Source organism: Mytilus californianus, unplaced genomic scaffold (genome assembly GCF_021869535.1).
Source record: "Mytilus californianus isolate M0D057914Y unplaced genomic scaffold, xbMytCali1.0.p SCAF_3, whole genome shotgun sequence".
Lineage (NCBI taxonomy): Eukaryota > Metazoa > Mollusca > Bivalvia > Mytilida > Mytilidae > Mytilus > Mytilus californianus.
The window spans coordinates 38888780-38912519 of NW_026262679.1; the positions used below are offsets into that span (position 1 = coordinate 38888780).

Sequence of the window (23740 nt, forward strand, 5' to 3'; positions counted from 1 at the left end):
CCTCTATCAAATGAGAATGGACTTCTCGAATATTGTATTTTACCATTTCCTTTTCTTTTTCATGTCAGCGTATGCAGGTAAGTGCAAACATTAAACCATGATCTTATTTATAATGTTTGGTTTAAAAATTGTATAAATATTCCTACAAAGCATTTCCATCAAAATTCCAAATAAAATCTTTGAATATAAGAGTTAAACCGTTTGCAAATAATCGATCTTCATATTTTGAGAAATATACGTATTGTTATGATGTGTCGATGCTTATATACACAAAGAGATGCGCCTCATTTACAGATCCTTGTACTAGCCATTTTACGATACAAGACCAAGAGAAGCGCTCAGCTGTATATCAATACGAATTTGGCGTCGATACTCCAATCAATGATGTTATGCTGACAGATGGCTGGTATAGAATTATTAGCAGCAAAGGAGATGACATGCCTACAGACCCACCGGATGTAATGAAATGCGGAACATGGTATCCAATCTGGTTGAACGGTAATGGATTTGTTTATTTCGTATGCTTTTAGTTTTGCTGTTTGAAGGTTGTCTTTTAAATCTTAACATGAATATGTATTCTAATGCTCCCATGTTCCATGTCTGTATTTACTTTTAAAGTGATTAAAAAGGAGAAAAGCAAAACTAATGCGATTTTTGTAAATTATGTATTCATAATGATAGTGAAGATTTTATTTATTTAAAACTATGTAAAAAATAAAATAACAAAAATACCGAACTCCAAGGAAAATTCAAAACTGAAAGTCCTTTATCAAATGGCAAAACCAAAAGCTCAAACACAAAAAACGAATGTCGTATTCTTGACTTGGTACAGGCATTTCCTTGTGTAGAAAAATAAGCAATTATACTTAAGTTTTCTTTCATAAAGATATGGTTCATACATGTTAATGCTTTCTTTAAAAGTCAATTCATAACAAGCTAAAATATGTCTAGCTTATGAATATTAAACAGCAGTTTTCGTCACCGTACGTTATTTTAGATTTATTAAAATTGACAGACTTCATTCAAAATCCTGGAATTTCAGATTTTCGTTTCATCTTATTAAAAAAATTCTGACGCATATTTCTTCGATACTACTACCGGGATGTCTGGAAATAATGGTGAGGTAAGCAGGCACAAAACTTCTTTGCTTTTTAACAATTTTATGTAAGGAACACTCTATAAGTTAGATGCGTTTAAATTGCTCTTCATCAGATCGTTCAAACCCCCAAAAATTAAAAGCCAAAGATGTATAAATGTTTGAATATGCGAGGAGCAATATCACCAAAAGGGACTTAATCGAAAGCACCTAAATAGAGTAAATTGTTTTACACTAGTCATTTTGTCATTTTGGGGCCTTTTATAGCTTGCTGTTCGGTGTGAGCCAAGGCTCCGTGTTGAAGGCCGTACTTTGACCTATAATTGTTTACTTTTTACACATTGGGACTTGGATGGAGAGTTGTCTCATTGGCACTCATACCACATCTTCTTATTTCTATATACTTGAAATTAAATGTAAATTATGATATGTTATTCAACATGAACTATATTTGATATTGTAACCATGTGCCTAAAACGTGTTGTTTTCTGTGGAACAACTTAAGGATGTTCGCTCCGCCTCCTCTGTTTCAACTTGAATAACAAGCTTTTTAAACGACTGTTATAAATTGATAGTTTATAAATAACGGAAAATAAAAAACGGAAAACTAACGGAACATAAAAAGCGGAAAAAATGAAAAGTCCGTGTCTTTGCTTTTGAGATATAATCAATTGAAAATTTGGCGGGAAATGATTCTCTCTAGATTTTTCTCACATTAAACATTGGCACCTTTTTTCTTTCAAAAACATTGAAAAAATAACAAGGATTTTATAAGATTATCAAAAATGGCTTTTTAAACTATATGTTATAAAACTATGGAAAAAAAGTAGAGGTTAGCGGGAAAATATTTTATTGGCACTACATGGATAAATTTAGAGGATTTTGAATATCTGACCAAAAAAAAAAAGAAAAAAAAGTAGCGAACATCCTTAAGAAGCCAACTTTTACATAAATAATTTGGAGCATCAACTGCCGCACGCTCGGATATAAAACATAGCTGTAACTGGCTACCTCTGTCAAACACGGCAATACTACGTTCGATTTTTTAAACGAGAGAAACGACTGTATACTCTCTACATATTTTCTTCTTATTGTCCTTTTACAACAGGAGAATTTTTATGAATGATATTACGCATTGAAGTTTACAGTTTACCAATAGTAATATCGACCAAAATACAGTATTTAAAAATCAATATAAAGATCATTGATATCAAACGATTTATTATATAATATATTTATTGAAAGTATCAGTGCTCCTTTTTAGATACCTTGCCAGTGGTTAATGATGGTATAGTGAGTAAAAAAGTATGTGTGCGACATATCAACACCGAATGTTCAAACAGCTGGAACATTCAAATAAAAAACTGCGACAATTACTATGTGTACAACCTAGTTAGCAGCGACATAGAAAATTCTGCGTATTGTATTGGTAAGCATAAGTAATAATCATAAAATAATTATAATGTGGGTTGAAACAAATAAATTATTCAGTTAATACTTTCTCAAATGTATTCAGCAATGATTTCTATCCAAATATACAGACCACAGTGTATGCAACACGTGTTTCTGAGACGACATTCATCAGACACAGACCACATTAAAGACAAATCCTTAAACAAGTTTAAATATTTAAAAGCGTCAAACGAAAAAAAGAACTGAATTATGCAGAAATGCCAAATTCGTCTAAGGTTTTTGTCATATTGTGTTAAATAATCTTAGTTTTAAATACAATCAGCAGTTCATTTGTTCTCAACATGTCAAAAGCTTCGTTGAAGCTATTTATATGAAAAATTACAAAGTGTATTTTTCATTTTTTTTTATGTATAAATAAGAAGATGTGGTATGAGTGCCAATGAGACAACTCTCCATCCAAGTCACAATGTATAAAAAGTTAACAATTATAGTTCAAAGAACGGCCTTCAGTACGGAGCCTTGGCTCACACCGAACAGCAAGCCATAAAGGGCCTCAAAATGACTAGTGTAAAACAATTCAAACAAAAAACCAACGGTCTAATCTATATAAAAAACGAGAAACGAGAAACACCTATGAACCACACCAACAAACAACAACTACTGAACAACAGGCGCCTGACTAACATATGATATGACAAAAATGCAGAAACAAAACGACAAAAAAAAGGACATGGTCGTCATTGTATAAAAAATTCCAAAATTATAAGGCGTTATTATTTTATCATGTCAATGCCAAAGTATAAATATTGAACTGTACTTTTGATTTTATTTAAAGATCACATTGTATTATTTTCCCAAGTACACAATTTCTATATATTTCCAAATATAATTTTTAGGATCTATACCTGTTCCATGCCCATATGGATATTCTTCAGAAACAGGATTTTATCCGAATTGTACCAGTAAGTTTGAACTTCTTATATAAACCTCGTTTTCAAAAGAGTTTTGATGTATCTTAAGAAATTGTTTCTCTATGTGTGATATCTACACAGTGGTTTCCTATTGTTTTGAAATTAACTTCGAACCCAAAAAACAACGATATTAATGGCAAATTTATTTCGATGTGTAAACTTTATCTAGCAGCTATATAGAACAAGTGTTAGTTTTCAAATTCCCTGCAACAGTTTATATTCTTTGGAGTGAAACGTAACTATATATAGTTGGTGGAAAACAGACAAAATCATATAAGAAATTACATACAAATTTTACAAAAATATCTGATCACATCTGAAAGGAGACAATGAATGTATAATTATATATTTCCCTTTTTCTGTTTAAGTGGATTTCCCAGACAAAAGCATAACGACAGCAGAAGTTATTGTAGATTTAGTTCCTGGTCCTGTTATTTTACCATGGTTTGGATACAGTTTAGTAACAGAGTTTATGTGTAAATTTGACGAAGTATTTGGAGACGACGGGGGTGAATTTGTGTATGATGTATATTGGTTTATCAATGAACAAAGTGTAATTTCACATAATGGCATAGCTTTCAGCAACATTACAATTACAAATCTTACAGAGAGTGATTGGATCGGGAAACATAGACTCAACATGGTCGTAAGTTTAAAGGACTTAAGTCATTACAATTACAAATGAAATGTATGATTTATATATGATACAAGTTACAAACAAACATGCATGTGCCTGTCCCAAGTCAAGAGCTTTGTCAGCGCTTGTCTTTTGTTGTATTATGTATTTTTGTCTTTTTAGGAAATTTGGTGCTTGTGGTAGATCTTTTATAAGTCTGTAAGATTTATTTTTGATAAACACAAGGTAGAGCCTATCATACTGTTTAGGCACATGCCGTTTTGTTAACGACCGTATGGTGCCTTCTAGATGTCTTTTGGTTTTCTGTGTCGTTGGGTTGCTGTCTCATTGACAAATATCCCATAATTCTTTTTATTCGTATTAGCTCTGTTCAATGTATTGATAACCTCTAAATATACCCGTTCATGTCACATTATTTATTATTATACTGTATAAAATTGAGTTACCAGTCCTATAGATGTAACATTACAGCATATTAATCAGTATAATTCATAATTCTGAAATTGATGTTAAATATACCAAGATATATGAAGGAAAAGTCATGATATAAACAATGTGAGACACTTGTAATCCTATTTGTACTACAGATATTTCTTAATTTAATTACCATATCTTTAATTAAAGGTAAGATGCTCTGTACGATTGAGATATAATGTGGGATTGACACCAGGACATGAAGTGACTAGTCCAAGTTATTCTGCGGGAATATATGTAAGTTAAGAAGTAATTCATCTATTGTTTAAACCAATGTAAAAAAAAATATGCATGAACAGTGACTCAAGTTCATACCTCTGTGCCTCTGACTCAAGTCCATACCTCTGCGCCTCTGACTCAAGTCCATACCTCTGCGCCTCATAGCATTGTTTCCTGATGATACACTATAAAGTAGCTGACTGATTAGTCGTTAGAACGAATATTTGGTACACCTGTCCATATCACGTTATAATATGGTTGATTTTGATTTTGATTTTCTATACTTTTGATAGTGTATAAATCATTGAAAATATATATGAATCTCATGAAACATGGTTGTTTCTCGGTAATCAGGTTGTTTGATGCATGTCCCTCAGGTCAACTGAACAAAAATATCATCAAAACTTGACAAGTACAAAATATCCAGTAAAATAGTTCACAGAAAAAAAAGCATTTGAGAGATTATACCTTTGTGACGAGTGATTTCCTTTACGTCACATAACTCTCTTTTACTAAGCCTGTACTCACTGTGATCAAATGATGTTGAAAACGTTTTATGGTGAGTATTACTAAGTTTAGGAATTGTGTTCGAAGTATGTGAAAATACAAAATGAATCACTCTCTTTCTCTAAAGCTACAATAAAAAAAAATTAAGCTTCTATGCGTGAATTTTTCTCTCTCGGAACCACTTATTAAACAGTCAGTGATAAAGTAAAATACAAATTATAGGCCTTATCTTACTCATATTTATTTTGAAAATTTTCCCTCAAACAAAAGAAATAACCGTATTGATAGAAATTGTTTGATATCCCCAGAAATGATGGTTTGTTTTTATAAGGACACATATGATTGATCGCACATACCTACCACTAAATGATGACACTTTTAAATTGGAGATTTGAGAAGATTTTTGAATTATGCAAATGCAAGGACTTTTCCTTTCACGACTTTTTGTACATTTACAATCATTTAGAAAAATAACAATTTACTGAAATAAAGAATTAAGGTAATATTCTTTATACCATTAAAAAAAATAAAAGTCACAGTTTTGACGGAAGTAGATATTTGTTATTAGTTACGTTAGCCTTATCGCTAGGACACCAGATGGTTCATTGCCATCATGACCAATAGCTATCTCAATAACTTACCCTGCCTAATAACCGACTCGTTTCTTTTATAGCCTGAAAAATATGAGTACCAAGTGAAAGAGAATGAGGAGATAGAAGTCAGACTAAATAGTACAATGCCTGTAGGGTGTATTGGTCATACTGATAAAGACAAAAAAGGATGTGCATACAAACTAAGATTAGCTCAACCTAATTACCAACAATCTTGTGATCAGAACAATTGTGATATTTGTGATGGAAATGTACAACAAGGTGATTTGTCATTTAAAAGGGCCAAATGCTCCTACAACATCACATCTTCAACGTGGGACCAACCCCTTACCTTAAAAGTTACTGGATATGTCAATGGACAGTACGATAACGCTGACAGAACTGTATATCTAAAAGTTTTATCACAGCCCACAAATTATTATGCAGGTGCTGGTCTATTTGCTATGGATGATATACAGATACCAGAGATTAAGGTACTTAAGAAAGAATGGAATATAAAAGTTAAATTAGTCTAGCTTGGTAAATGAGAAATAAGTTTAGGAAAACGAAAAAAAAAAGCAAGCGCTCGGTGACGTGTACTGCACTCAACCATGTAAATAGCAATACAAAAGTCTGAATATTTGTGAAACTATATTGATAAAAATATATAGATATAAATACGATGATATAATATCGTATCGAAATATACACCAAATGGTCAATGAGACAATAACCGCACAAGGTTACCGTAACCAAAATTAGCACTTGTATATAAAAAGTAAGCAGATGATGTATGATTCAATTTGCCAATCAGACAACTAACACCAGAGTTCAAATGATAAAGATATATTAAGCAATTATAGGTCAACGTACGGCCTTTAACGATGAGAAAAACCATACCGTAAAGTCAGCTATAAAAGGCCCGACATGAAAAATGTGAAACAAGAAAACTAACGGCCTAATTTATTATACAATTCATGAAAAGCAAATATGACAGACATTATCCAACGACAACCACAGGCTCCTGTGTATCATGTAGTCTACAACGACGAAAAGCACACACATCATATCATGCTATATGAGATATTTTTGAAAAAACCCAAACTTTTATTTCGTCTATTATTGAAATTTCTGGTCCTTCTTTTTGCATAAAAAATAAAACTTAAAAAATTAAAAATTTTAGAAACCATCGAAATAAACAAACAAAAATCCGAACAAATTATTTCAATTCCAATCATCATAAAAGTCAAAATGAAACTAATATTGTAAGAGTATTCAAATGTTATAAACATTTAACCAGATTCGAGTGACTGATGATGAACATCAAATGGCTGGAAGAATGTGTCGGTCGTGGAACGACCCTCACTTCTTTACATCAGATGGATACCGATGGGATTATTACAAACCAGGGGAATATGTTCTTTACAAACATAAAACAAAACCATATCAGGTATGTTGTTTGTCATTTCTAGAATTTCAGAGAAAATAGACAAATTTCCTTTAAATAAACGTCATTTTGCGTCATATTTCATTTAGCATCCGAAACATTTGACATTGTGGGTCTCTGTATCCCAGTACCCACCACACAAAAATTTACGAATCATTCATTTAATTGGATGCTTCATTTATTGTAAATATTTAGTTATCTAGTTAGTTATCTAGTTATCTCTTTGTAGTTTGCCAATATGAAAGGTGACTACGTTCATTTAATTATCATTTAATTATCTATTTACTATATATATATATATCTTAATTGTTTATCTAGTTATAAGTGTTTATAATTGTGTAGTTTGTAATAAAGCTGTGGCCAAATACTGCCATTACCGTGTTTCTGATTATTGCGCATCAATAATAAACATAAACAACGCTATGTATTTATCCATTCCTGAAAATACATAGCGAAAACTAACTGGCAAAATTTAAGACATAAAAATTAATCGGGGTTTTTTTTCGTTGGAAATTTATAGGTAGGATCAAAAGAGGAACAATTTCTGTAGCTAACATTTACTTATATTATAGCTTAGAAACTAGCAGTGAAACAATTTAACATATTCAATACTTAATCATAACATTGATTAATGTTTTGAAAAGGCCGATATGAAAAGAAACTGTCACTTTCCTTTTAATAAAAAATAAATCGCTAAAACGTCTGTTCTGTCCATATTTTGTTATATATGGACAAAGAAAAAAAAAAAAAAAAAAAAAAAAATTATAGGGTTAATTTGATTAAGAAGCTGTTCCATGTGAATTATGTATCTCCGATATGAAATACAGCCAATATTTAACATAAAGAGATGTGGTATGATTGCCATTAAGTCAACTATCCACCAGAAACCAAAGTAAAAGGTTGTAAACAACATCGGTCGCCGTACGGCCTTCAAAAATAAACAAAACCCATACCACCACATAACAGACATAATCATGTACTTTTTGTTTCAGGTGAACGCTTTGTTTGGAGTTTGCAATGGTATTGCCAGTTGTAACTGTGGCATAGCAATAAGGAGTGGTAACTCCATGTTTGTTCTGAGAACTTGTGATGTTATAACACAATATGAAACACGCACACATATCCTCCTATAGCAGAAATGAGAAGTTGTGATGATTCATCGATGATCATTGAGGAAAATGGAGAAGATTATACGGTAACTGTATAATTTGAATGTATTTGAGACAATTTTATTAATTTGTAACTACTACTCCCTGTAGTTGAAATAGTAAAGGTTAACTACACAGTCCATATCAATGAATTGAAAACATACTGTCATATCAAATATTATCTAATCTCCAAAGATACTAGCTTCAGAACAAGGAGATTATTTTTTTTGTTCTTGGAGATTTAACCTAATATTAAAAAACCAGATCTGAAATGATATAATTGTGCGAGAAAATAACGTTCAGTTTGCCAAACTCTCCTTTCAAGTCTCTTCCCAAATGCCCATTATCTAATTTATATACTTTAGATATATAAATTTCATATTCATATTGGAAATATATGATTTACATATATTTTCCACTTTTATGTTAACATGAAATATCATTGATATGTTCATTTTCTGTAAATTTTCTGTAAATTTACTGTTTATAAATTATTAAATTATTCAAAACACCAAGATTTTTCTACCTCAGGCAGTGATTGCTTCAGCCGTATTGGACACAGTTTTACGGATTTAAAATTTTTTTTAATGCTCTTCAACTTCGTAGTTGATTTTGCATTTTGGTATTGTTTTGATTCGAGCGCCACTGGTGAGTCTTATGTAGACGAAACGCGCGTCTGAGGTTCGAAATCATAAGCTTGGTAGTTTTGATGAGTTTTTATAAGCCAATCGAAACCGGCATTCAGATCTATTGTGAAATTGCATCCTATAGGGGAAGAGTGTGAATAAGATGTTGATTCTAAATAATTTCCAAAGAGCTGTTAGAGTTCAAGAAATGAACCCCCGGCATTCACCAGTGCATCCATGGTAAACGTAATGAATTTTTCCAGCCTCGAATCATATAATGCATGTCTAACGTAGATACCCACACATATAGGAGTGGAAAAAAGCATTCTTGATTAAACTGCTCGGATTATAACTAATATACGTAGTTCTATAAAGTTCACATCATCGAGATGTGCGTATTTTAAAGATATCATATTTGTGATGTTTGGGAGACATTTTAAAGGTATTTCTATGGGGATCAACTGTCCTCCCTACCTTTCTATTTAATACGTTTGAGGCAAACTTAATGCATTGGTTTCTCAAGAAAAATAAAATCAAAGTACTGAAGTACTGAACATCGGATGACCACAAGTTCTTGAGGATGGTCAAAAGCACTTGTCTCAGAAAAAAACAACATATCTCTTTACCTAAAACTGAGGTTAATGTACAGAGATATATTTTTTTCTGAGACAAGTTCGTGCGTGGATGATGAATAAATGACAGGAAATTCAACTTCACCGTAATAACTATTATATTGTAGTGATACAAATCAGTATACACTGAGTTGTTGTTTATATTATATTAAAATAACAGTTACATATATATATGATTTGAATCCATTTGTATATCATTCTATTCTACTATTCTAAAAATAGTGCAATGCAAGTGCATGGTGGACACTTTTCTGTAAAAATTCGATTTTTCTAAGATTGGATACGAGTAGGCATTCATATTTTCCCGCAAAATCAATTACAGAGTTACCGGTCCTTGACGGTATTTTCACAAAACGTTCTTTGAGATATTCTTCCGCATGCTTTAACACAATTTTTCGGTACGTGTGCATTGATATTATCAATGATTTTTTACTTATATATATATATCTAACTACAAAACATTTTCATATTATTAATTTATGTTGTAAACAAAAATATTTTTATTAGTATTCATTGAAGAGATGTATTTATATCAAACGATAAGGAATGTTATTTTGCACTCGTTTATGTGCGCGTATTTATCATGTTTATAGATCGGTTACAAACCCAAAACTAATTTACATAATGGAAATCTAGGCGATAGCAATACATCGGGATGACCTCAAGGTCATCGCGATGTAAAAAGTACTTATGTTAAAATAAAATTTCTCACAATTTCCCTTCACCTTTTACTGATTAATTCAACGCTTTGTGACTAAGGCTATATTAATCTCGTCATCCGATTGAACTTTCCATTTAGAGAACATAAGACAGAGCTATAACTGCTTTATACCTTTACCTACCCCAAAACACAGAGAACAAGGACAGTTTTTTTTTGGACAAAATAGTTAAGTTCGATATTTAGCATTGTGAATTTCCGTGTTTTAGCAGCATTAGTGTAAGTAGATTGAGTACATAATTACCTTTAACTAATCCCAGAGCGTGAGTGGCCTATCCGAATTTTCTTAATAGAAGATTGCTGATTACAAATAATCTATAAATAGTAAAATCGTTTCTTCCAAAAATTGACGACTTGTTCACAGATGACAACGTATAAATTTCATTCAGCGTAGCCATAACTTTGTCTTCCTTTCATAGTTCATGACTAATCACCGATTTTACATATACTAAGCAACATGGCAGGTGTAACTATTGAAAGGTATATGCTTACCCTTCCGTTTGAATACATTCCTGTTTTTTTCTTTGCTTCGTGTTGCTCAGTCTTAAATTTTCTTTTTATTGCTTTGGAAACTGTTGTTTGTCTTTCCGACTTATCATTACCATAATGTTGTATGGCTTCCTGTGTTTACATGAGTACTCTTTGGTAACGAAATAAACCATAGAGAAGTCTATCTACAATGAAAGAATATGTAAAGAGGAAAGTAGTAATCAATTTTACGTATACAGGGTCTGCGAAATCTTATTTCCAACTCTAAATTTATGGCGAGCTCATCACATGTTGAAAGATTTAATGTAAAAATAAAGTAAAATCTCGGAAAAGATACCAGGCTAAGGATGTTTTACACCAGTCGCGCGTTTTGTCTACTCAAGACTATTTATAGACACTCGAATCGAAATAGTCGGAATCTGTAGTGAATTGGTGACATTTTTTATCTATATTGTTCACAGAAAATCTATATTTACAATTATTTGGATATAGGCGATGTTACCTTATCTATACAATTAGGGATTATGAGGAGGATTTTAAATGTAACCAGTTTTCCTGGTTTCGATAGGCTTAAAGCATTCATTATGTTGGCATGTCAGTAACTGCTAGTAGTCCTTTGTTAATTAATGTATCATTGCCATTTTTGCTTAGTTTCTTTTGTTACCTATTCTGACATCGGACTCGAACTTCTTTTAAACTGAGTTTTACTGTGCGTATATTGCTGTGTGTTTGTTTATTCCACATTGGCTAGAGGTATAGGGGGAGGGTTGAGATCTCACAAAACAAGTTTTTTGCGCCTGTCCCAAGTCAGGAGCCTATGGCCTTTGGTAGTCTTGTATGTGTTTTTTTAGTTCATTTATATGTTTTGAAGTTTAGTGTGACGTCCATTTTCATTGAACTAGTACACATTTTTGTTAAGGGGTTAGCTTATTTTCTCGCTGTGTTGAAGACCCATTGATGGCCTTCGGCTGTTTTCTGCTCTTTGATCGGGTTGTTATCTCTTTGACACATTCCCCATTTCCATTCTCAATTTTATCAATAAAATGTGACTCAATGCAAGTTTGACTCCATAAAGAAAAGTTGAAATCATAAATAAAACAAATAAAAAGAACGAATGATTAAAAGGGTAATTTAGAATTCCTTTGTGAAAATTGTTTAAACAATAGGTCTAGATTTTTGTATGGATGCATGTGTCGTGTGAATGTACAAAGTATAACAATATAAATTCGTATCAGCAAAAATTATTGCATAAGAAATGTTAACTCCTTTTTTTAAGGTGACCTTACCAATAGGGACTGAAATAAAATTTTCAACTTCATCGGGATGGGGACATAACAAGTTCATAGGTTATATACATGTTAAACCATCGATATTAGATGTTGAAAGTTCAGAAGGACTATGTGGATATGTTAGTGGTGGTTCCGTGAATACAAATGATGATTTCGCATTGAGAGATGGTACCACAATATCAACTACAATGGATAATTGGGAAACTTTTGCAGAAAACTGGAGGTATAAGTAATATGATTGTTTATGCAGAAAATTATATTTACAAGTATTGTATGTTTCATGTGTGCCTCTATTTGCCTTACCTTGATGCAATTATTACAATTAATGCAACTGATTTAGCTCGGTTAAAAAATGCTTAATGAAATTCAGCAGCATTTTTATTTTACTTTGAGTAAAAACAATAATAAAATTAAGGCATCGTATCTTTGATATGATACCCCACAGAAATGATAATTTGAACTTTCATACTTTAGTACCCTAATTTTGTTAGTGGAAACTTACGAATTTCATGGACATTGTTATGCAAGTTTTATTTCATCGTTAATGTAACAACAACACACACACATTTATAAAATAACAATGAAATAAAGTGATTATTATCCTGGTGTACAAACCATTATTTTTGTTTTACAAATATCAAAAATTTAGAATAAGGACAAGAGTTTTGTTTTAAGAAAGAACTTAAATCGTTAATAATGACCAGATTAAGAAAAAACCTTTAAGTCATTCAAAATGTTGTAAAAGTCGATTTATGAGGCCAGACAGCTGATTACTATTTCAGCTTTTTTGATAAATTGTACAGTAAATATAACAATTTATAAATTGTATGCGTACCCCCGGAGAGTGATAATCTACCCGCAGATGTACCAAATTTGAGAAACTAAAACGTACTATACCGATTTTCCTGTACGCGACAAGTATTTGCAGTTGTAAATAAAGATCTTCATTAGGCCGTTATATATTTATTTTGTTCTTTGTTTTTGTTTATCGTTTTATGCAGAAAGACTTATATAAACAAATCCATGTTACCTAATAAAGTGATAGGGCTATATAACACAACTATATACAACTGTATACAACTACGTATGTGTGCTTTTTCTCTTCAGAATATTTGTAAAGTGGAATGAATTGAGATCATTATATTCATTATTGTAATGTTTACAGTGTGTACGGTAGATAATGTTTTTAAAAATAAGCAATCATAATAACGAAAAGGACAAAAACCATAATTTTTATATGATTCCTAGGTCTCAAAATGAGAATCGATATTTTTTTTGTAAACCACCCCTTTCGTGTACTTAGTGATTACTAAAAATTCATACATGATCTGACTAGTCTTATGATATCTTTTCTTTTAGGGTACACGATGATGAAAGATTTTTTGTAGACTATCCTTTAGCCCTCAATCAAGATATCAATTTTCAACAATATTGTATTTGTGAAACGGAGGAAACGTCAGGAACGCCATTAGATGATTTTAGGTACAAGTGTGGTTTGGAAGGTCCTCTAAAAAACTGTTTATCACAATCAGCAAATGCTGCAAACTTTCATACAACATGTTCATCATCCAGGGAAAGAAGGGCGGTTGGTTTACATCATATAATAACAAAAAGCTTAACAGACAGTGATGACATAATTGACAACAGAGAAATTTACATAGCTCCTGATAGTGAGCTTTCTGCTGTTAACACAACACATGTAAGTATCCATTTCTTATTATTTCTAATATGATATGACAATCAACGGTGAAAGCATTTGTATAAGATGTGTAACACAATGTCTAAATTACCTTGAAACACAAAGCTTTTTTTCGAGGGAAATGTATTTAATTGTTGGAGAAAATGTACATTTGCATTGATAATCCTTATTTGTATAATAGTGATTGAAGATAGCTATACCCAATATCAATATAAACTGATGGTATGCTTAACTTTAAATTTATGTAAGGCTCAGTAAATAAATTCAGAATTAAGACAAACACTACAAATTATAGTAGTTGTTAATTTTTCTAATTCCCGAATATATTATTTCAAAAGTGTAGTTTTGGTTAAAGAAAAAATACATTATTCTAAATCCATTGTGAATGTATAGTTTAAGATCACTTTGTTAATTGTTATTACCATATCAATGACAAAATACTGCCACGTTTGAATTCCAACATTTTATTCGTTAAATTTGTAAGTATTTACTTTGAATGTCGAGCAGATAGATGAATGGCCTGAGGGTTGGACAGAAGCAAAAGCACAAGAAGTATGTGAGTCTAACATCATACAGGCAGTCTCCGAAGACATCTTGGAAGCATCGCATACAAGTACAGATGGCTATATCGAAACATGCAAGTTTGATATTAAGGTACTTCATTGCTTGTAGGATTCTTATAAAAATTATATACGATGGAATTGGAACGCTATTATTTTATTTTCTTTCATCTTATATCTTATCGGATCAAACAAATTTGAGACTGAACATGCATTGATAAATTAATGAATGGAACAACATTTTCTATACTTTTTTTATTAGGTTTTGGATTTTCCAATATTTCAGCCTCGAGCGTCACGGAAGAGACTTTAACTGTCGAAATGCGCATCTGGTGCCTTAAAATAGTACCGTTAATTTTATAAAACGTATCAATTGATAATGTATATTAATTTGAACACATGTTATATAAATGTGCATGTATCAATATGGCCAGCATATAGTTTTAATTGTTTATACTTTTCACTTATTTTGAACTTTGATATTTTGATATTTTCTTTTTTTCTAAGGTCGGAGGGAAGGCGTCTTTCGATCTAAAGACGGCTATTCTCTAAGAATGGAAATATTATAAAATTGCATGTGGTATTTTCAGAGTATGTTTCATTAATATCTCCCTTTGCAACCTAGGTATCAAGATATCTTTTAAAACATATCAAAGATAGCAGGTTTATGATTTTATAATAGTATATCAGAAGCTCGTTTCGTTTACAGTGGCGACCGAATGAAAAAAATAGGAACGCCCCCCCCCCCCCCCCCCCAAAAAAAAATAATTACGAAATTTTAGAGCATTTAAGCAAAAAAATAATACAGTAAAAATGTTAAACCAATTACAAATTTGAAGAACATTCAAAACAGAAATTCTGAAAACATATGCCAAATATGACTAAGTCAATCTATCCATGGGGCTAAAAAAAAATATTGAACAGAAAAAAGCCAAATTAAATACGAAGTTGAAGAGCATTAAAACCGAAAATTCCAAAACGTTGTGCCAAATATGGCTAAGGCAATCTATGCCAGGGGCTATGTAATATATATTTGTAATATTTTCACTGACATTCAGTAGATGATGAACTGATCGTTTAAAGGATATACCGTATTATACCAGCGGACAGTGCTTTTTGAAGACATGAACTATTTTATGATTGAAATATTGAAAAAGTTACAGGCAATTGAATTAAAATCCTTATTTCTTTAATTTGACATTTTTCTGGATAAGCGTTCATATTTTGGCGATTTAGAACTTTTTATCAGTCGTTTCATAAAGGAGCAAATCTATCTTCAGTTGGCTGGTGACACACGGTTCTTAGAGGCTACTATCAGTTCTTTGCAGGAGGTTGCAATATCTGAAATCTCAAGAAATCGTTCTTTATTCTTAAAAGAAAATGAGACTGAAACTACAAATACAAAGAAGTCATTAGGAGAGACACTACTGAACCGTCTGTGCAGAAATAACTGCAGTAACAATGGAGTATGCCAAGCTGGTAAATACTACATGTACATATAGATCGATTACAGGTTCTTGTCGTTTTATTTCAAATTTAAACGTTATGCTATTGCAGGAGTTTACGTGGATGTTTAAGAATAACTTTTGTCACTATATTGTACTTAAATTCAAAAGATGGTAAACTGGTTATCGCAAGAATATATTATAGCAGTTGACAGTGTTTCTCAACCATGAACTATTTATGCATTTAGATAAAGATTAAAAGTTTAACATTGCAAAAAAAAAAAATACATTCAGTTGCTGTTATGGTGAACTAACAAAGACATTCATTGTTAGAATCACGTAATTGCCAACATATGTAAGACATATACACTAACAGAAGCCTGATGTTCAAATAGCCAGAATTTTCTAAGAAATCCGTTTTAGAACTAATTCAGACAACCCGGCTATTAAAGGTTTTAACTCCATCCTTTCAGCGTTTCAATGAATTTGACTTATTCTATATAAAAATTATGAGATGTTGTATGATTGCCATTGAGACAACTATCATTTTGAACCAAAGGACAAATTGATGTGAACAAATATAGGTTATTGTATAGTCGTCAGCAATAATCAAAACCAATACCGTATAGTAAGTTATAAGATAAAAAGTGAAATAATGCGGTAGGAAAAACCAACGGACTGATTTATGTCAAAACAATAGACGAAAAACAATTATGGCATGTTTTTTTCATTCATTTTGTATGAAATATATATATTTACTTTGACATTTCATTCTGCTGTCTTTTTGTTTTGAAGGCGTCTGCAGCTGCAATATGGGTTTCGGAAAACAAGACTGTTCCGAACCTATATCATTTCCACCAAGAAACATAACTATTCCGATGAATGGTATCTGCGATCCAAGAGAAAGATTGTGTGCTAAAACAAATATACAAGGCGTTTTCTATTCTAGAAATATTACATGCCGTTTACGGCATTATGAGGTGAATAATTTCCCACATGATTTTTTGTTAAAACATTAGGATTTGCATGATTTGGTAATTATGCTTAAAAGAGCCGCTGATACCGACAACACGTGTTTTCAAAAAATATTCTCACGTATTCTTGAGACCTAAAGCTAAATACACACAAAGTGTGTATGAAAATCATATCGGTGCTAGCCTAGATAAATTATTTAATGACTACACAGGTTCATTTGCATCCGGCAAAACATGTTTTCTTTCAAATCCTTATCATCTTTAAAATAGAGGGAAAAACATGACGAAGGCACGCAAGTTGCATGGTTATTAGAAGACATATTTTGTGATCGCTTTCCTCCTGAGTACATAAAATCTAAACATGAGATACCATAGGGGCAATTAAGAATCATCGCAAAGACAGACAACATCAAGCTGAAAGGCAAGAAACAGTTAACAGAACAGTGTCATTCCGTAATGTTATCCGTATCTCGATATCTCACTGGTTGATACACTTTGATTTATAATAATTTAGGACTTTGAAGACGATGAATTAACATTTGTTAAGAGAGATATCTCAATAAAAAGCATGAAGAAACATTTGAAGGGATTACAATAACGAGACCCTGAAACAGAATTTCCAAAATATGTACCTTTTTCCAAAATACCTTTGAGAAAAAAAAGGAAGAAAAATAATGATATAGCATTCCGTTTGCTTTAAACTGCTGAAAGTTGATTCGAAATAATGTGCAGTCGTCAATATTTTATACGTTGGTAATTTGCAAGTATGAAATGTGTAATTTTTGTTCAAGACAATGTATTGTTTTTTAGAACTTAATTCAAATGATTTAATCACAACAAAAATGCTTTGATGTGTGATAAGTATGATGGTGAGATTTACGATTTTTGTTTTAATTACGCATAGACGGACTAAAGCAAACATACATTAGCCCTCTACTCTTATTCAGATGTTTTCCATAGAATAAATGGCTGAATATAAATTTATTCAATAAATAGATAAATTTATGTATGAACAAGATATCAAAATTAAAACATGATTTTTTGGTAATTAACCTTTAACAATAAGTCATACGGTCAAAATTGAAATAAAGAAATAAACACGGCAAATTACTATGCATTATTAATTAGAAAAATCTGATTTTGGACCCACAGCGCTTAAATGCCGCTTGTAAATCCAATATTTTCTTTAATTCATATGTAGAAAATAAGAATTGCATTTTGACCTAAAAGTAATATTTGAACAGTTATATTGCACACACTATACATTCAAAATTTTTTAAAAGAGAAGCGAAAGATACAAAGGGACATCCAAACTCATATAAGTTGAAAAAAACGGCCAAAAAACTAAAAGACAATCAACAGTATACAAAAACACAACATAAAAACTAAAGACTGAGCAACACAAATTCCTTCAAGAACCGGGGATGATCTCAAGTGCTATGGAAGGGTTAGCATTTCCTGCTCCATATGTGACACCTGTCGTGTTGTTCCTATAAAATACATTGATAACATATATTAAGAAATATATATTGAATTTGAATAAATTGATGATCTAAGAAAATAAACTTTTATTGTAATGGTATTATTCGAATTTATAAATTTTTTCAGATATTACAGACCGGAAATTGGAGATACACATCTGATTATCAGGCATATGAGGGGCAATATAGAAATTCCTTGTTGGTTTCTTGCGAATTACCATCAGCCCGAAGGAAAAAACGCTCAAACTCAGAGTCAATTATAGCTGATGGATATGAAATAAGTCTCTCTAATGACGGAACTAATTTTGGCGAAAACGTCAAAATACTGATTTACGACCAAGAGTGTTTTTCTTGTTATTTGGAAAACAATACATGCATTGAATTGGTAAGGGTCGACATTTTCAACAAAAGAACTTTAAAAGAACGGTTTAAAATGCTTTGATGTAGTCTGCGGTAAAGAAAAGAATTATTCTATACTGTATAAAATTGAAGTTATGTATTTTTGTTTTAAATAAACACACATTAATTTTTCGCAAAAGTTTAGAATATACTGCTCTGTTACAAAGAATAAATTATTTGGTTTTTTTTGGTCAAAGTGATTTAAAGATGAATTTCTGTTGTCTATTTTTTGTCAAATCCTTTTTGATGAAGTAGCAGTAACTTTTGTAATGATTATATGTTTATGAAATGTTTGGTTAAATGTCCATCTATAAGTTGTACAAGGTATTAGCAATAAACAGTCTTGTTATATGGTTAGTAAAGGAAGCCATTACTTATAAAACTTTTCTGTAACCGTAATATGTTGGATTTAAACTCAAATATTCGTAAATACATCATCTTGTGCGTAAATCTTTTGTAGGATGAATGTTCCGTAGGAACTACAACTGAAACTACAACAGAGCCTCCCACTAGAGTGAGTCAAACCTCAATGACATCTACAACCAAACCCATTACAGTTAATTCTGCAACATCGTCTATGTTGGTAGAATCAGAAACCACAAAATCAAGTTCAACTCTCCCAATGGCTTCAACCGAATCAACAACTGAAACCATTACAACCAGTCCTAAAACGCCAACAGTATCATCTGAGTCCACTACGAAAGCCAACAATGTCACAACTTCGAAAAGTAAGATTTGAAAATATAATACAGTAATTCAAGTCACTATGGATATTTTACAGAAATTTTTAGTAGTTGTCATAGATATTTATAGTTGCATGAGTTGAGAATCGTATTAAATTCGACTATCAAACCTGGGAACAGTATATCTAATATATATATATGTTCCTGATCAAACCTAGAAGGTGTTGATGCACAAGAATTTATTGAAAGATATTTTTGATTAGAATAATAAAGCTTTGATGTTTCTTTTCAGTTATATAATTAATATTATCAATGTCCTTGATATTATTTTATCAAAATAGATTTGTGACTCAGTTTAGAATTTATTCGTTTCGTCAATAATAAATCTTTGTTATTTGCTATGTATTTTACAGATGAAAACACCGAAACATCAATTGTTACTGTCATTTTAGCAGGAGTTATAGGAGTTTTATTTATAATAATCCTAGTTCTTAGTGGAATTTTATACTCTAAAATGAGTATAAAGAAAAATGGGTATGTACAACTCACTACACATATCTTATTTAACTGCTTAAGTGAACAAATTAGTAGGATGTTTAATTAAAAAAATCGTTAGAAAAAAGTAAAATAAAAAAAATACCGAACTCCAAGGAAAATTCAAAACGGAAAGTCCCTTATCAAATGACAAAGTCAAAAGCTCAAACACATCAAACGAATGGAAAACAAGTGTCATATTCCTGACTTGGTACAGGCATTTCCTTATGTAGAAAATGGTGGATTAAACCTGGTTTTATAGCTAGCTAAACCTCTCACTTGTATGACAGTCGCTTAATATTCCATCAAATTGACAATTTATAATAGATATTTGCAAATTCGTCTATACATCATTGTACATTAAGTGGATATAGTTATATTTTTAACACATATATTTTAGGAAAACCCCAGTTACAATGAGAATAATGATCCTTATATGTTCACTCAAATTCTTCTTATATGTATCGGCCATGTCTCTAGTCTAAATTGCATTATCACATCATTTTCAATGAAACCGTTTTCTTTATTTGCATTTGACATACACTGAATTTTATCTGTTGCTGTATGGATGATGTCTTTTTATAGGAAATAGTTAAGAGTAAATGAACTCCATAAGATCACGATTCCAATCATGCTTGTGTTATATAATACAATCAACAGCAAGTTCATGATTGCAAATTTGAAAAAGAAAGGCGGAAGATACCAAAGGGATACTCAAACTGACAACGCCATTGCAAAAAAAAAAAACGAAAAACAACAGTATACCAAACGCAATATAATAAACTAAAGACTTAGCAACACGAACTCAACTAAAAATATACATCGATATATCTAAGGCAAAGTATGCCTGAGCGAGCTGGAATCTTATTTTTTCTAAAATTAAGTTGTGGTTGAGATCGGTTTAAATATGACCGCATTTGCAAATTAGTTATGTTGAGTGTTCTCAATAGTTTTATCTTGTTTATATATCAAAAGTGTTTGAAAAATGATGTCTGTTTTGTTTTTTACATTACAAGTGTTCAAAACATAAGTATCTTGTTTTTACGGATGACGCCCGTATTGTTTGTCTGGATTGTATTGTAAATGCTTCCAAAAAGGTTCATTGGCGTTGAACATGGATGATTATCCATCAAGGTATCACTGTGATATGCATGGTTAAACTGTATTTTGTGCTGTTCTTTGAGTGTAAATATTGGATTGGTTCTTTTGTTTTCTCTGTCTATCGTTAGAGTATGGTAGCTTAGTACCCTTTTAAGTATCCTTCTTAAATTTGAACTTTAATGTTACGCCAACAATTCAACCAATTCGCATTGGGAATATATGTAAAAGTAGCCCTTCTCTATCAAGACATATGCTTTTTATATTGTGTTTGCTTAGACTAGCGAATAGATTAACATGAATGATATTTTGCTAAATGAAAAGTATATTTAGACTTTTTTTAAGGCCAAATTTACTTCCACGCGAGTTTGAATTTGCATGACAATTTTAGGGTACATATGTTATATCGTATATCCCTTGAAGGTTTTCCGCAAATCAGAAAGTTATTTTTAGTAGGAGGTGACTTCCTGAACGTCATGTTTCACTTCTCACCTTTAAAACATGTTTTTAAAATTGGCACATAGAAAGAAGAAACATGTACAATAAAGTCTATTTCTAAGTTAAATATATGGACAGCTGTGAAAATTGAAAATTTGGATGAATTTATCGGGGATTGAATTTGTGGTATGCCACATAACTTCTACCCAATTTCGGCGTTAATAGTGATTTCATAGCTACCAAAATATGTTTATAATTTTTACTGAGGTCACCTATTAAATTAACAGACATTTACCTCTGTTTGAAGGAAAACAAACGGTTATTCTTGACTTGAGGGTCCCATATATTGCTGGTACTATATATAATGTACTTGTCAACTTCATATATACTTTTATATCCTTTAAAATCGGATAGAATTGCTATTTTCACCTTGAAATATAAAATAATGAATGTAGTGTTAATGTCATTTTAAACTACCGGATATAAATTTAGATCATCTTATTTTTTAATTTTTCAGGCATATTGAAGACAATTTGGTCCATCAGTTTCAAAATCCTGCTGAAAATACAGGCACAAAGTCTCAATACACAGACAAATATTACAGAGGGAATAGTAATTCTTCTTTAGGAAATGTATCGCTAATAAATCTTGAAAACGACAACATATCAAAACCGAGAACACCTGCGGAACTTTTTTTCGTTTGAAATGATAACAAATAGATATTTTACTTCTTAAATTTTATTTACAGCATTATTGATATTTTATATGACAACGTCTGCATTTGGGAAGATAGTCTTTCAGAATTTGAAACCATAATATGTGCTCAATTGATTCATGATTGTTAAAGTCATATGATACGAGTTTCTTGAAATTATAATTTTAAGGAAATGTGAGCCAAGGCATGTACATATACAAAACTAAGTCCTCTATGCACGATTTCTTTTACATTTATTACGAACCTGTAACATAAAATCGACAAAAAAAAATCATCCATCTAAACCTTTGCTTGCTAATTAACTTTCGGGTTACCACAGTTTACGAAAGTTTACCGATCGTGACCTTAAGAAACAATCAACACAGAATCATTGAGCACGTAACAAATATGTGAGATGATAGAGATGCAATAGAGGAGTATAATTTGTACGCAAGACGCACGTTTTGACTACATAAGACTCGAATCAAAGAAGTCAGAAGGCCATAAGTCAATGTGTATGTTACTTCATCATTTTAATATCGTTAATACTTTTAGATTGAACATTTGAAACCTGTCTTATAGTCAAAAGTTTGTCAAATGATTTGCACACTAAAATAAGAATCAATACTGTCCTGCATGCGTTATTGAATTCATACATTTTAAAAAAGAAGAGTTGTTGAAACATAAGAAATAGTCATCAAACAATTAATACTTTGATCTTCAGCTTACTTGCAGAAAGCTTTTGTCAATTTATATATCTGTTATGTTTCTATTGTCGTTTTTATATTACTATACTAATAAATGTTTATGTTTAAAAGTTTATGAAATACTCTTTATATATTTTTACAATTGTCTATTTTTTTAATAAATAAAGAAATTAACTAACTTCTTGTTGTCAAATACCCATAAATAGCTAATAATATGATGTGTTCATTTTAGCCCTTTAAAGTGTCCAAAAATTATGTCAATTTTTATTTTGAATTGAGAAAATAATAACATTACAATATTATTGACATCGTGTACATTAACTATGTCATTCTACCTACCTGATGTATGTTTTATTCTAAAATAGGACCACATTTCTTAAAGTTCACATATTCGACTTCTGACTGTTGGAAAAAATAATTTTTGTTTATTGCTTTCCACTTTGACCTGGTTCTACTTACATGTTTTGCTTCGTTTATCCTTTTTGAATTTTAATGAGCAATTTATCAACCTTAATCATGTTAAAACATATTGTGGTGATTGTAATTATATAACGTCCATTTGTACACATTTTCAAATAGAAAGTATTTTGTGTAGCTTTACAATAGACTACACCAAAAAAGCACCTTTCATTATATAAAAATGACAAGAATTTTTATATTATTTCAATAGATAAGCTTCATCAATGTGGTTAATAAGTGTTCAGTGTCCTAAGGTATCTTGTATGTTTGGTATAGGGTCCTAACTTACAAGGATAAACAAGTTTTTTTTAAC

General features: G+C 31.2%; 1 protein-coding gene across 1 annotated transcript; it reads left to right on the top strand.

Annotated features, from left to right (window-relative positions):
- LOC127733473 (von Willebrand factor D and EGF domain-containing protein-like) lies at window positions 1–23083 on the top strand. Its single transcript, XM_052242828.1, has 19 exons — window positions 1–77; window positions 295–498; window positions 2361–2525; window positions 3406–3471; window positions 3849–4126; window positions 4742–4828; window positions 5991–6401; window positions 7208–7357; window positions 8347–8486; window positions 10688–10697; window positions 12244–12479; window positions 13616–13955; window positions 14463–14609; window positions 15796–15994; window positions 16756–16940; window positions 18543–18800; window positions 19275–19542; window positions 19911–20031; window positions 22085–23083. The coding sequence occupies exons 1-19, from the start codon at window positions 11–13 to the stop codon at window positions 22269–22271; spliced, it is 3519 nt and encodes a 1172-aa protein (XP_052098788.1). The 5' UTR covers window positions 1–10; the 3' UTR covers window positions 22272–23083.
- Window positions 23084–23740: the final 657 nt, after the last annotated feature.